General features: G+C 34.6%; 1 protein-coding gene across 5 annotated transcripts in view; it reads right to left on the minus strand.

The window, feature by feature from the left end:
• The window catches only part of NLGN4X (neuroligin 4 X-linked), a 165,458-nt gene that overhangs the window by 13,435 nt on the left and 137,822 nt on the right, over positions 1-14,201 (minus strand). For all 5 annotated transcript variants that reach the window (XM_079323631.1, XM_079323628.1, XM_079323630.1 and 2 more), the window contains one exon: positions 1,656-1,841. In XM_079323631.1, coding sequence (XP_079179757.1) covers positions 1,656-1,841 — 186 coding nt within the window. The remainder of the gene's footprint in view (positions 1-1,655; positions 1,842-14,201) is intronic.

A 14,201-nucleotide genomic window follows, 5' to 3' on the forward strand; every position in this document is an offset into this window, starting at 1 on the left:
GAAGGTTTCAGGTTACATTTTACAAACAAAGCTCATTCCTGTACTGCAGTTTTCTTGTGTCTTTATGGAAGTCCTCTGGCTTTACCACGTTTGCAGTCCTGTGAAAATTTCTTTGAAAGACTGGCAGCTAAAAGCAATCATATGCTCTTTGCCATGTAAATGACACTCCTAAATGTGCCTTTCAGTAGTTTAAAGGTCAAATGAAAATTACATGTTCTCATTTCCTTCACAAAAGTCATGCATCATAATAACTTTTAAAAACCTGCTCTATTAAAAACAGTTTAATATGTTTGAATCTTCCACTCTGACATTTTTATTTACCATTTAATTTTTAAAATTATTATTGTGTGTATATGTTAGCACTGCCTATATGTTGAATTGTGTGTGGATGTGTAATCCTGCCTATATGTTGAATTAATACATATTTAAATTGTTTTGCAAGACAGTAAAATGATATTCAATGATTCTTTCTGGTTGTTTTATGTATACTAATATAAAGAGAAATTAAAATCCAGTCTGAAGAGCTTTTTTTTTTTAAAGCACTGAAAGGCAAGGGGAGCTTACTGGTGAATCTGCCCCATCTGTTTGGTTTGTTTTGGCAAGACTACTAAAATAGATTATTTTATATTTAGAATTAAATACTTGGGTGTCTTCTACACATGGCTTTTACCGTCAAATTCTCAAAATGCAAAAAATGGTAAGAGCTACAAAACATTAAAAAGTTGGGTTTTTGTGGGTATAGTTTTGAAGATAATTACTGAATGCACACACTACAAAATTTCAATTATTTGATCAATTAAGTTTTTCACAGTTCCATCTGCTTGATTTTGGCATGGCTTGCTCAACAGTTATTCACTGAAACTTTATTTGTACCAATAGACTGAATTGTCAGGCATAATTCTATGTACTTCAAAATTAGATGTGTTTTCCAGCCTCCCTGCCATATTCTGGCTATGGCTTATCTGTTACAAATTTCTGTCTTTTTTAATGAGATAGAAAGGGCATGGATTAATAAATACAATTGATATTTTGGTGTTGTCTTTTATCAAGTCTTTGTAGATTTGGTCTTATGACCAGGAACATTTATAGTTCAGTACTGGTGCTGTATGTTCTTGGAGTTTGGGTTTGGGTTTTTTTGGAGGGTGAGGTGTTGAGGGTAAAAATCCCACATCTCACTTACCAAAATCTTAAGAACACTGTGTGGGATCACACAGTATTTGTGGGGAGTTAAAACCTTTACAAAGGTTCAGTTATATTTTTACTTAGTAAGGAAAGCATCTATATATATGTTGATAGTGCAGCCAAGAGTGTACAAAAAAAATCAAAAAGGTCATTGCTCTTTTCCATTTTAATTAGGGCAAATTCTTTGATAGAAGAGCCAGTGGAATCTGTTGATAAAGCTAGAAAAAGTATATTGCCCGTGGCATTTGTTACATGAGATTTATGCTGCAATAGCATTTAGTTTTCCTTATGAATATATTTATGTTTATAATACAAATTACTGATAAAAATCCAGAATTCTATCTGGTAGGTATTTGACAAAAACTACAGACTTCATGGAAGTCTAATTCGGCCTTTCTTGTTTGGCACTTTCTCTGCATTTTAACATTAAATAAAAACCAAAACAAAATGTACTTTGCCTGGAGGATAGTTACCTTCTGAATAGTGGGAGAGTGTCAGGAGACTGACACAGGAAGCTCCTGCCCCAGATCCAAAAATAGTAACTCTCTTCGGGTCTCCTCCAAAAGATCCAATATTTTCTTCAATCCAACGTAAAGCTTGGATTTGGTCAAGCAATCCATAATTGCCTTTTGCAGCTTGGTCACCAGTACTTAAAAAACCTATAAGGCAAAACCCCATAATTTTAGTTCATTAGATACAGAGTTAGCTACAGGGTATCTACATATTTAAAACACATCTTCCCATATTTTCATCTGCTGTGCTTTTTTTTTTTTTTTCTTATTTTTAAAGGTCATAGTCCTAGTTAAATGTCTCCAGCGCAAGCAGTAAAATTCATTCTGTGTGCTGTTTAGCTTCAGTTTGTTTTCCCCTACATCAGAGGTCCCATTTATGAAGAATCACTATTTCCTTTTTGAAACATTCCTGCAACAATGCAAAGATGTAGAAAGATTTTAAATATTTTGTCACTGGATGTAAGTTGGGCACAAAATCCTTGCAAATCATTTTTGGGCAAAGAAGTGAGATATTCAGTCTATGACTGAGAGCAACATTCCCTAACACATTAATTTAAATACTTCTTACCAAAATTGTCCTGAAGTACATAGCTCTTTCAATTTCTGTACTTGTGATATGGATTAATGTACCCAGAAATAGGGAACAAAAAAAAAAAAAAAAAAAGAAAAGAAAAAGGTTAAACTAAATAGTTAAAGGAACATGAAAAAGCCTAGGAAAAAAAAAAAAAAATTACACTTCAATTTCACAGAGGATATTTATTAGGAAGATAGCAGGTAAATCCATGGCAATATAGCCTTTGGTGGGGAGATTTTATCTGAACAAATCAGGTCTTGTCTTTCTCTTTGGAAATTGCAGGAAAACCTGTACTGCTGTTTTTTGTTCCTGTACTGTGGTTATCAGATTCTAGAAAAAAAAGCATGACATGTTTGCTTCTTGTATTGCAACTCAGAACAAAATGACCATAAGATTAGGACTGAGATTAATTTTTGTTTTTTGAAACCAGCTAAGGAGAAACATTGCAGTTATCCCTGCAGCGTATCATTATCATTCACAGTTAAGACCTGTTGCTATGTCCAAATTACCACATTGAGCCATGTACTCACAGCCTTCTCTTTAACTTCCACAGAGCTTTTACTGTTAGACAACTGCAAAGTCAGAAATACCTCACAGCATGTGGAAGTTTTCAGATGGACATTATTGATTTAGGCACCAGTGACAGCTGTCAAAGACAAAACAAGGACATGGATGGAAGGTTTTCTCCATCGAATTATCAGTTCAGAAAAATTTGCTAGAAGGGGGACCCAGGACTCAGGAGATCTTTGGTTTGGTGCAGTTTTAAATGGGAGAGTCTGTCATCATAAACTACCTGAGGCTGCTGCAACAAGACCTCCATGCTCCTAACTGGAAGGTGAGTCTTAGGTCCCTAGAGGAAAAAAGACTTTGCAGTACATTTCCCAGGCTTTGGCAAAGGGGAATAGGTCTCTTTGCACTGGCTGTATTAATTTTTTTTCGTTGATAGGAGGAATGAAAATACACATGGTAGAACATATACACAATATGGAAGAAGTAGAATACAAATCATATCCGTATTGCTAAATAACATTTGATTAAGATTTTTAATTTAAAATGTCCCTACTAATGGCAAGCATACTCATAAGAATGGCAGTACTTTATTTTCTCGGCTATACAAATGGAGAAAAAAATAAACATACTATTAATCCATTATTACCTCACTTTATTTTTTTAACAGATGTGTTTTTCTATTTTTTTCACATGCCTTTATTATCTTTTTAAGCCTGTCAAAGAAAGAATAATCTAGTTGCTGGCTTTGTTGCTGCAGCTCACTGCAATATTCTATAATTAAGGCTTTATTCAATCAGAACTATGACATCCATTGGATAAAGAGAGTGTTGTAACCTTTAAAGCAGGATGGTAATTAATATTCAGAGCCTAAACCTGTTTTAGTTCTACTAGCAGCATCAAACTAAAGCTGTTTGAACTTTGTAATTTTGAATTCTTACCAAATGTACTAAAAGATGAACTGGATAAACCTACAGTCAATGAATACCTAATGTTCAACAGATGAAGATTTTTTTTTTTCCCACAGTTGTCTGCTGATACTCATTAACTGCAAGAACAAATTTTCTTAATTTAAAAGCTAATCACTATGTCAAAGAGTCAGCCTCACATTACACAAAATGAATTCATAAGTCTTTTCTTGACGAGGATATATTTTCTTTCATGCTCAAAATATTTCTTCAAAGCTATTTCTTCAGGCAAATAGTAACTATTTATCCAGAAATACATAACACTAAGAGGTTTTCTTGGCTTTTTTCTATATTGCTTTGGTGAAGAGAAAAAATGATTCTTCAAACTGAAGTTCCTGAAATAACTGTTATTATTTGTCTTTGACTCTATGAAGGAAAGTATGCAAGAAAAAATCTTAAGTTTTAAACTACTAAATAGCAATAGACAAGGAGAAAAAGATTACGAATGGAAATTAGTGGGAATTTTCCTTTTCTACAACCTTTAAAAATGTGTGCACTCAAAAGCTGCATGCTGCCACTTGCACTGTTTTGATAAGGCAGTGAAGATGCAAAGCTACATACAAGGCTCCTTTAGATCCCATTTAGACAAAAAGAAATCCCTTGTTCTACTTTTATAGTTGGCTTTCCCATATGTTACAGAAATCTTATTAAGTTACCAAACCCCAACATGCTAGTGGTGATATTTCCCCTTTAGTGCTAAAACGTTATGCAGAGACCCACAGGAACAAGTGGAAAAGAAAATATCTATAAAATGCACCCAAAGAGTTTCCTTTTGTTCAGCTGCAGCCTTGTCCAGAGCTTGGAGGCCACCCCTACACCAGCACAGCTGGCACACCTTCAAGAGTCAGTCTAAAGAGAACGGGTGGATTGCTGTCCTCTGTACATATTTCATGTGCTTCATTTTACCAGGACCAAGCTATTGTCTAGTCCATGGGCTGAATGGATGACTTCTCATGGACACAGGGCATAAGGGGCAGGACATCTTCCAGCTGAGGCTCACCTGGAAGGGCCCAAGCTGTAAGAAACTCTCTGCAGTGCGAAACAAGGTACAAAGAGTGGTGACAACACTGAGATTTTCTGTGGAAATGCACTCTTGATCTGAATTAAAACACTAGTGTCTGAATGCGGTCAAGATCAAAATCATACTCTCCCAAACACAGAACTTCAAATTAATATACACAGATTTAGGAAGAAAAAAAGGCAATGGAGAAAACCTGTTAAATACCACTATGTAAAAGATTGTAAATTATGATCTGAGAAGTATTATTTCACCCTTAGAGATAAATAAAATCACCAAGATAACTGCAATCTTGCAGTAATTTTCATTTTTAAATTTATATGACCTACTTTCTCATTCTTTTAAAATTATTTGAAAAAAAAAAAGTTACACAACTTTCCTTTGACATATTGCACACAGTAATACCCAACATTACATCACTGCAGGAAAAGTCCATTCTTTATCTTCATATTTTGGCCCCATGGGCCTAATGCATATCAAATCAGTTTGATAGCTGGCTGAAAGCCTAAATTTCAACTGTGACTGTTCCTCCACTGCTTTGTTCTTTTCTTCTCTCTCTCCCTCCCTTTCAGCCTGCAAGTTGGGACACTGTTTCCCAGTGGAAACAGATGAGGTTGCCTTGATGTGTGAAAGCTGGTATTATATTACTGGTCCAAAATAGTATCAAAACTTACAGATACATTTTGGTACTGGCAAACTGCACTGACTTTCAGATTTAAATAAAATCAGAAATTCAAGCAATTGTATTATATTTTTTTTTCTATTTAAAAAGGGAAAATATAAATTATGAAAAAATAAACTTGATTCTATAATGCATTTTACTACCTTCTCCAAACAATTTTAAAAGTGTATCTTGGAATGAGACATACTTTTCTTTGTAAATGAAGTACTTTTGTTTCATCTTCTGCCATTCACAAGTTTTCTTGAAAACAAAATATTTAACTTCTGAGACATAGCCCTCACATAAAAAAATAATACCAAAGTTCATAAAACACAGTAAATAGCCAAAATATCACAATGACAAATTAATCACCAGGAAATCTGTAGAAAATCTACAAGCTAGTGCATTTTGATCTATTTAGCTCCTCTTTTTTAAGCCTCTGCTGCATTTTCTGAGTTCACATTTCTTCTGTGTTTATGCCACTTCATGACTGCTCTCCAAGCCTGAATAACCTGCTGTAGGTTGTTTGTCAGGTGACATACAAATATTGGTTTGTACAGTAACTGATCAGAGCTATGACATAACCAATATAAATAAGATACTGATGACTGTGCTTTCATGTACAATCATGTATTTTTGTTCACATTTGTGAAATACCAGAGTAGGGCCTTTTCAAAGCAAAAAGCAAATGGCAAACTTACAGAAGAAACTTCATATTTTCTAATAGATTTGGTCTGTACCTATCATATTTACCACTGTAAAAGTGGACCTGCTCAAATGTAAAGTGAAGTTCACTGGGGATTACTGAGAACAAAGAGACTACAGTTGGTTCAGGAAGACCCTGAAATATAAATAGGTGGAGAATAGAAATGTTAGAAGAAATTATCATATAAGTTTGTCCTATGCTTGCCCTTCCTTAACCATTCCCAAACATCTCCAATAATGTTTGGAGACAGGATGTTTGGCTGGATTATATCTTGGTTTGAATCAATATAACAATTTTTTTTTTTTTTTTTTTTTTTACTTTATATCTATTAACAATACAATGTAAAAAAAAAAAAAAAAAAAAAAAATAAAAGAAGCTGGTGGGATACAAAATAGGGTGATGGTGTCCTTGCCACAAATTTAGCAGAAAAGATCCCCAAACTCCTGCAGCATGTCTGGTCTATGTAAAGCTTAGCAAGGATCACATCTCCGCCTGAAATTTCTACCTAGAGACTAAAACAAAGGAGAGGACTGTTGACTGGCTATGTATGGGTCTGTGCAGAAATAATGTTACACATATATTTCTTCATCCTGAAAATAAAATAACTTCTCTCCTCCAGCTGCAAATTGGTCTGAAATTTGCAGGTGCTTTGCCAAAGCAAACGTTTTAATATTCAGAAACTTAAGTAGTAGGATAGTGTGTGATTCTGAAGCAGTGGTCACAAAAGGGAATTTCTGCATGCTATGGGTAAATAGCCAGCTGCAAATAACACTCATTTAAATTTTAACTCAAGTTATGATAAGTAAAGACAACTCAGCTTACAGTTTTCATATGAGTTCATAAATTATGCCAAAATATAAAGGACAGTGGTGCTTTTAATTCAATTTTCTGGCTTGGGCTTAAGAAAACGGTCTGTTCTGATTCTGCCTTGATGGATTCTTTTCAATTACTTCTATTAGGAAGGCAAAACATGAAGTTGCATTTTTAGAAAGAGCATCTCATTACTACATGCAGTAGAAAAGAGCAGGTCAGTTATAGGAAGGTGAGAATATAATTATTTGTTTCTATATTGATTCAGTACTGAAACCTAAAATTTAAATTTTACAGTTCAAGAAAACACCTAATTTTAAATATATAAAAATCTTTTGAAAATTTCCAGGGTAATAAATGTGTATAAGAACACTTAGCAGTAAAAGAATGAGAAAAGATATCAGGATACATTTTACAAGATTTAAAACTTACTTTTATGTATATTTCTTAACAGTGAAAACCTTCTTAACATAAATTTATCAAAACACCAGGGACACCAACAGTTTCCTTTAGTCAAGCCATTGTGAAATGTTTTAAAGGAATCTAATTGAAATCAGTACATGAAACTTAAGCTGATCTTAAATTTGCCTTGTTCATTGCAAAAGGTATTTTTCAATGAGGTTAGACCAATGAATGTTATCTAAAATATTATAGATTTAACATATTCACACCATTCAATTCTATTGTCATTATTCATGATAAGCAACACATAACTCTATAGGAAGTGTCACTGAAGAACCTTTTGCCAATTATTAAGAATGTAGATTTTAAAAAAATATAGTAAATAACGATGACAGCATCAAACATTTCAGAATGTATACACTGATCTGCTGTCTTCTTACCTACAATTTAACCAAATATTCACAAGTTAAACCTACCATTATGTAATATACACTCAATAAAACAGCAGATTCAATAAAAAAAATTACTGTCAAATACATTATTAACAGCCTGATTAACAGCAAAATACACCAAGGTAAAATTAATTCATTGCTCTGGGAATGTTATTGTCAAGGAAAAAAAGTGTGTGTTGGAGGAGAGACTAATAAATATCTGGTATTATCAGCCTATGATTTGAAAATATTTCATAATCACTGACCTAGTGGATCAAATTCAAAGACAAGAAAAATGTGCCATGAGTACCTATGAAATAGTCATGCAGCTACATACTTGTTCTTCTCAGATGAGGAAATACAAAAAACAAACACAAGAAAAATTATAACTTGAGACAAAGTACAATAAGTGAAAGAAACAGAATAAAAACACCTAAAGCAAAGGACAACATTTGACACCTCCCAAAAGCAGAGTGAAGCCTTGAACAACAGCTACTTGGAGATCAAACCCACCCCATTTCTTCCTCTCACATTGTGCCCTCTGAATGTGATGATACAGCATGGCCCATCTCCTTGGTCATTGTGGGCCAGCTGTCCTGCTTCTTGCTCATCCTCCAAAACTCTTTGTCAACCTCCAACTTATTGTCTCTGGGGTAGCATGGGAAAAATAAAAAGCCTTTGACCTATGTAAGCACAGCTCAGCAACAGCCACAACATCATTCTCTTATCAGCACTATGTTAGCTACAGACACAAACCACAGCATCATATGGGCTGCTCTGAAGAAACTTTATTCCATCCCAACCAGTCTCAGTATATTATTCCATAGTTATGGCACAATCTCCATTTCTAAAGTGATGCCATTTGGGCCTTGGCCTTTTTCTTTTATATGTCCTTTGTATTGTTCACACATCTATTTGTAACTCTATCACCTATTGTATTAGTAGCTAGTTTTCCCAGTACTTTTCCATGGCCTTTCCCTGAGCAAGAAGACAAAACAAATTGAGCCCCAAACCCTGGGAGGAACAAGACAAGACCCTGACTCCCTTCCTGGGAACCAAGGCTGAGAACAACTCTTGGAGATACACTCTCATGAGCAAGGCACAGCTGGTGCTGAAGGGGGGCTCCAGAGAAGCAGCTTCACCTGGGGGGGAATTTTATCACCACTTGTCCTCCTAATCGGTGCTTTTTATCTATTATCCTAATTTCCTAAAACCTATAAATGTGAACTCATCCCCGTAGGGGTGGGCTTTTGTGGACATCTTTCCATAACTGGCCCTGAAGGCCTTCAAATAAAGAACACTTTTATATTACCTCCTTACTAAAATTATCTCAAATTTCATTTCCAGGTTGGGGAAAAGACAAAAAAAGCATCTGCATCTGATCGCTTTGTAGAAGTGCCTGTCTCATCCAGAAATGTGCTGCAGGTCTATGAAAGTTAGAAACTATTTTATAATTTTCATTATAAAATATAAATGAAACCTATAGATGAAAACTAAGACTAAATTAACATACTTTTGATGTTTTTGTTAATCAGACAATATTATGTAAAGAGACAACATCTGTAGCTGTGTATCCCTAATAAGACACAAACATTTTCCATGTTTTAAAGACATAGTTTCACCCCTAAAAATGACAGGAAAGTTCACCTGCATGATATAGCTTTAAGAACAGCAAGGGGATTTTTATCTTTAACTATCAGCTTCAAAAGATTATAATCTTTCAAGTAAAAGGGTTATGAGATATTAGGTGTAATTTTTTCTTGGTAGGAAAAACACCAATTGACCAAGCTGACAATATTATTGCATTAATATAGTGGTGTCAAAACCTAAGTGCTTACCAGCCCCTGTGAAAATGAGAAAGAAAGGGCTCACAGTTAACGTTAAGAACTTCATGAAGTAATTTTTTTCTTCTCTATTTAAGAAAATAAGTTGCCCAACATATTTTGCTGCTTTTATGCAATGCTACCTTTAAGAGAAATGAAATTGCTAACCTCCTACCACCAACATCCATTAGGCCAGGCTGCTCAACCTGGCCTTGAACACTTTCAGAGATGGGGATCCACAGTTTCCTGGCCAGCCACTGGGTTTACTTTGCTCCAGTGCTTCAGCACACTCACAACAGAGAATTTCTTCCTAATATCTCTTCTTCCAAATGAAAGCTATTTATTACCCCTGCTATATCACTACACCTTGACAAAGCTCTTGTCCAGGTTTCTTGTAGCTCCTTCAGGTACTGAAAGGCTGCTGCAGGCTCTACTTAGAGCCTTCACTTGTCCAGGCTGAGTAACTTTAAATCTCTCAGTCTGTCTTTATAGAAGGGGTACTCCAGCTCTCCAATCATCTTAATGACCCTTCTCTGGACTTGCTCAGACAGATCCATGTTCTCCTTAGGTTGGCAGCCCCAGAGCTGGGCAGAGTACTCCTAGTGGGGTGAAAAAAGTAGAAAAATGCAAAAATGCAGCATTTAGCAAAAAACTATGTGCCTACTCGGTTGCCAGAGATCATGAATCAGAAAAGGAAATGTGATTTTAGACAGCACACTTCTCCAAGGACTGACATGGAAAGCAGGGATGATTAACAAGGGATCATTAGCAGAGGTCTCACTTGCTTCTGTTCCATGGACAATTCTTGCCCTCCTACACACCATTTTCTGCTGCAAGACCTAATCAGTTACCTCACTGGGTGGTGTTGCTTCCTCTTCTCAGGTATATATAACCCCCTTTTTATTGCCTTCATAACCTCAGTAATCCAGTCATTTAAACAGAGATCAAAATGTTTTAAAATATACTTTGACTATTCTAAGTTAAAACAACACTAGAGAAAAACAAAGAAAAATATCTATAAATTCGATATTTGCCAGAAGACTTTGATAAAGTGGAGTCATAAATTAGTCAGTGTTTTTTTTTTTTTTTTTTTTTTTTTTTTTGTAATCTGAGACATTCCTTTCTCTTGGACAAAAATATTGAAGATAATAATAAATTAAGCTCCAATCAATGAAAACATACAGTTTCTTGATTGTTCTAGCACATTATATAATATGTTTTCTATACAGCCCTGAATAAATTTGGAAGGTTACAATCAGTCTTATCCTACAACATTACCACAACAGGTGAAATACTATTTCTATTTTATAACAGTTTTGGCCAAAATCTGATGATTTAAAAGATTAGACTATGCAGTTCTTAGTCAATTGAAGATTTTGCAAGGCATTCAATTAGGCTTATTCTCAGTAATACTATATACATGCATAAATCACAAACATAAAAATATCTTACATAAATAACAAGGTAACCATTACAATAAATTAGCAGGTGGAAAACACGACATTCTATGAAATATGGTCCTGATGGGAGATGGTCCTACTCATTGTTCACTTTTTATTATCTGGCAGTATTTTTCTCTTTGTATGTTATTATTCATGTCATTGAGTATGTAATTTGATTTTAAAAATTTTAATAACTTATTCTTTAAAATAAGGTGAATGAACCAACATTTAAATTTTGTCCATTTTAACGAGTTACTTGTTGGTAGCTGAGTTTGTGGTACAATTGCTACCATTTCATAGGCATCACACAAACTTCCTTAAGTGGTATATAACTGCTTCCTAATAGAATTACTTATGGGCCTTAGGGAGGAATTGGATTTTCAATTATTGCATTCACAATTTAGAAAAGGAAATGTTGATTAGATTTGTTCAATTTAATGTTCCAGGTAATGCGGGATTTTCCTCACTAATATATTTATTCTTGGGTTTGGGCTTTGGTGCTTTCTTCCATGATTCTCTGATTAATAATATATGTTTTATAGCACTAAAACATTATAAAGGTTAATAGTAATGAACTATTATTCTCCATTTTATATGTTTGGGGCTTTTTTATGAACCTCAGGGTACACTTATTTTGTTCAGTTAATAGTGACAATTCCAGTTATTACGCTGTTTATATCTACGTATGTAGAGATTTGCAGACCATGTGAGAAAACTTGAATAGAGAGACTAAGCTAGAACTGTCTTTAGAACAGTTTTTGGGTTTCCTAAGTACCTCCAAATTATGCTCTAGCTCTTAATTTTTTCTCCAGGATGGGTTCTGTTTTGGTGATTTCAGAGACACCACTGGAAATGATGAAGTGACAAATCCCAAGTGTCAGATATGATAATTGGGGATACTCTCCACCTCATCTCCCCATCATACTCAAAACAACACATTTCAAAAGCAAAGTAACTCAGTCCTTAATCAGTTGCTAGAAAATATTCACAACATTATCAATAATTTGGCACTTAGACACAAATATGAATTGTAGGAAGACCCTACTCACAGGGGCAAACTTGTAAAGGAAGACTAGCGTTCAGAAAATCTTCTATTATAGGCAGTGGCAGGAGAGAAAGAAAAAAAAAAAAAACCCACCACGTTTTCTAGAAGCTAAATTAAAACATTGAATCATAGTCTTGCTCTCATCGGCCATTAATTACTCACTCTTCACAAAACAAGGAAAGTTTAATAGGATTAATCTTTAAGGGCATGACGAGCACCACCTCAGCTCCTCCTGATAAGTGCCACCAGGGATGCAAGGGAGGCATCCACAAAAGGGTGTCAGACAGGACCCATCTTCCAATCCAGGAAAGTGGTGTTGAAAAAGCAGGGAAGAAAGTGAGCAGTTACTACTCTCTAAAGAAAGGACAAGAAAGATGGGAATTACAGAGGCTGTACTTGGGAAGCAGTGCAGGTCAGAGGCATGGCAGGACAAACTGCTGCTGTCTGTCAGGGCTGAGCAAGGCTGAGACAGCACTTCACATGCTTTAAAATAAAACATGCTATCAGAATCTCCCACCTGACTCTGATTCCTGTGAAACCAATGCAGGTCCCCCAGAATTAGGTGGCATGCATTGGAGCAACAAATACTCTTGTTTCACCCCTCTCAATATATCGATACTAAAAATTGTGTCTTTGCTACTTTCTGCTACAAATGATCCTCAATGTGTTCAAAGGAGACTGAAATCTACAAAACAAGCAAAGCTAGGAGGTTTCAGGGCTGAAATTCTAGCAAAGTAGTTGTAAGGATATGGTAATTATCATCCAACAGCAGAAGGCATAAATGTTGAAGAAAGAAAACAATCTGCAGCAAAAGAAAATATGGATGAATTTTATAGACTGGTAATAGGACTGTATCCAGACTTTACTTTGGTTACTCCAGTGAGAAAAAGACAGATCTTCTGAAATTATTCTTTATAGCAGATGCATCTGAGAAGCCTGAAAAGCTTTAATTTGTTTATAATGCCAAAAAAGATTTATTTCCTAGAACAATTCAGATGCTTGCAAATTCTTTAACATAGCAAAAGATTAAGAGATGCAGTTATAAAAGATGTATTAAATATACAGAAAAGCCCAAATTGCTTCTGGATTTGCACACATGTATCTTGTTTTATGAAATGAAAATGCTGAGTATATGGACTTTATTGCTTTCATCCTGAATTATTCTGGTTATGAAACAGATGTTATTGTGGAGAAAAAAAAGTTAGACATTGCTAAATATTCATGCTATGAATGTTTCAAAATAGTATTATAAACCCAATAATTTTGTATTTGTTATTTTCAACAAGTGAATGTAATAGAAATAATAATTTCTTTAGAAATCAGTTCTGATGGCTAGGAATTCAGATTCTGCAGTTTTGGCTAAGCTCTTTAGTTTCTAGTTTCTTTTGGTTTCCACATCTTCATACCATAGTTCTCTTTATTATCATGTATTCAAGAACATAATCCTAAAATTAGGACTTTCAGTTCTCTGAGAGTTAATGAAAGAAAAACCAACCCCATTAAAACACTTCTGCTGCATTTTGTCTGTCCCTAGATTAATGTTCAGCAGAAGGAAGAATATCTAGGAATGAACAGACACAACATTTTTTGTTTCATTTCATTTTATGCTGCTTCTAAAGAATAGTGACAGGAAATACCATACAATGCTGTGAAGTATTAAATAAACTGAGGGAGGAATAAACCCACAATGAATTAACTTTCATCTTTGGATCCATTTTGTACTTTGTTGAAAGATTCTAGTAAATCTAGTTATTTTTGACCCTTTATTAAAAAAAATGCAATTTTGCTTCTCTTTAGTTTTCACAGAAGGGTCAGCCAGTAATTTATTTCTTCTGCAGTATGCACCTATTAAAATGATTATTTAGGTTCATACTTTACTATAAAAATGAAGCATTTTGTGTTGCCTAGATACAGATCAGAAGGCTACTTTATATAACTAATACACATGAACAAACAAAGCAATCACAGATGAAAATAATTCTTTATTCTAGTATTTTTTTTAACCTTCTTTGCCCTTTTTCATTACCATTGCTTATGACAATAAAAACATTCTTACTGAAGATACCTACAATTCCAGCAGGTCTTTCTTTTACATTCAAAGCATTTCACCAGCTGTTTCT

The sequence above is a fragment of the Erithacus rubecula genome (genome assembly GCF_903797595.1).
Source record: "Erithacus rubecula genome assembly, chromosome: 1".
NCBI lineage: Eukaryota > Metazoa > Chordata > Aves > Passeriformes > Muscicapidae > Erithacus > Erithacus rubecula.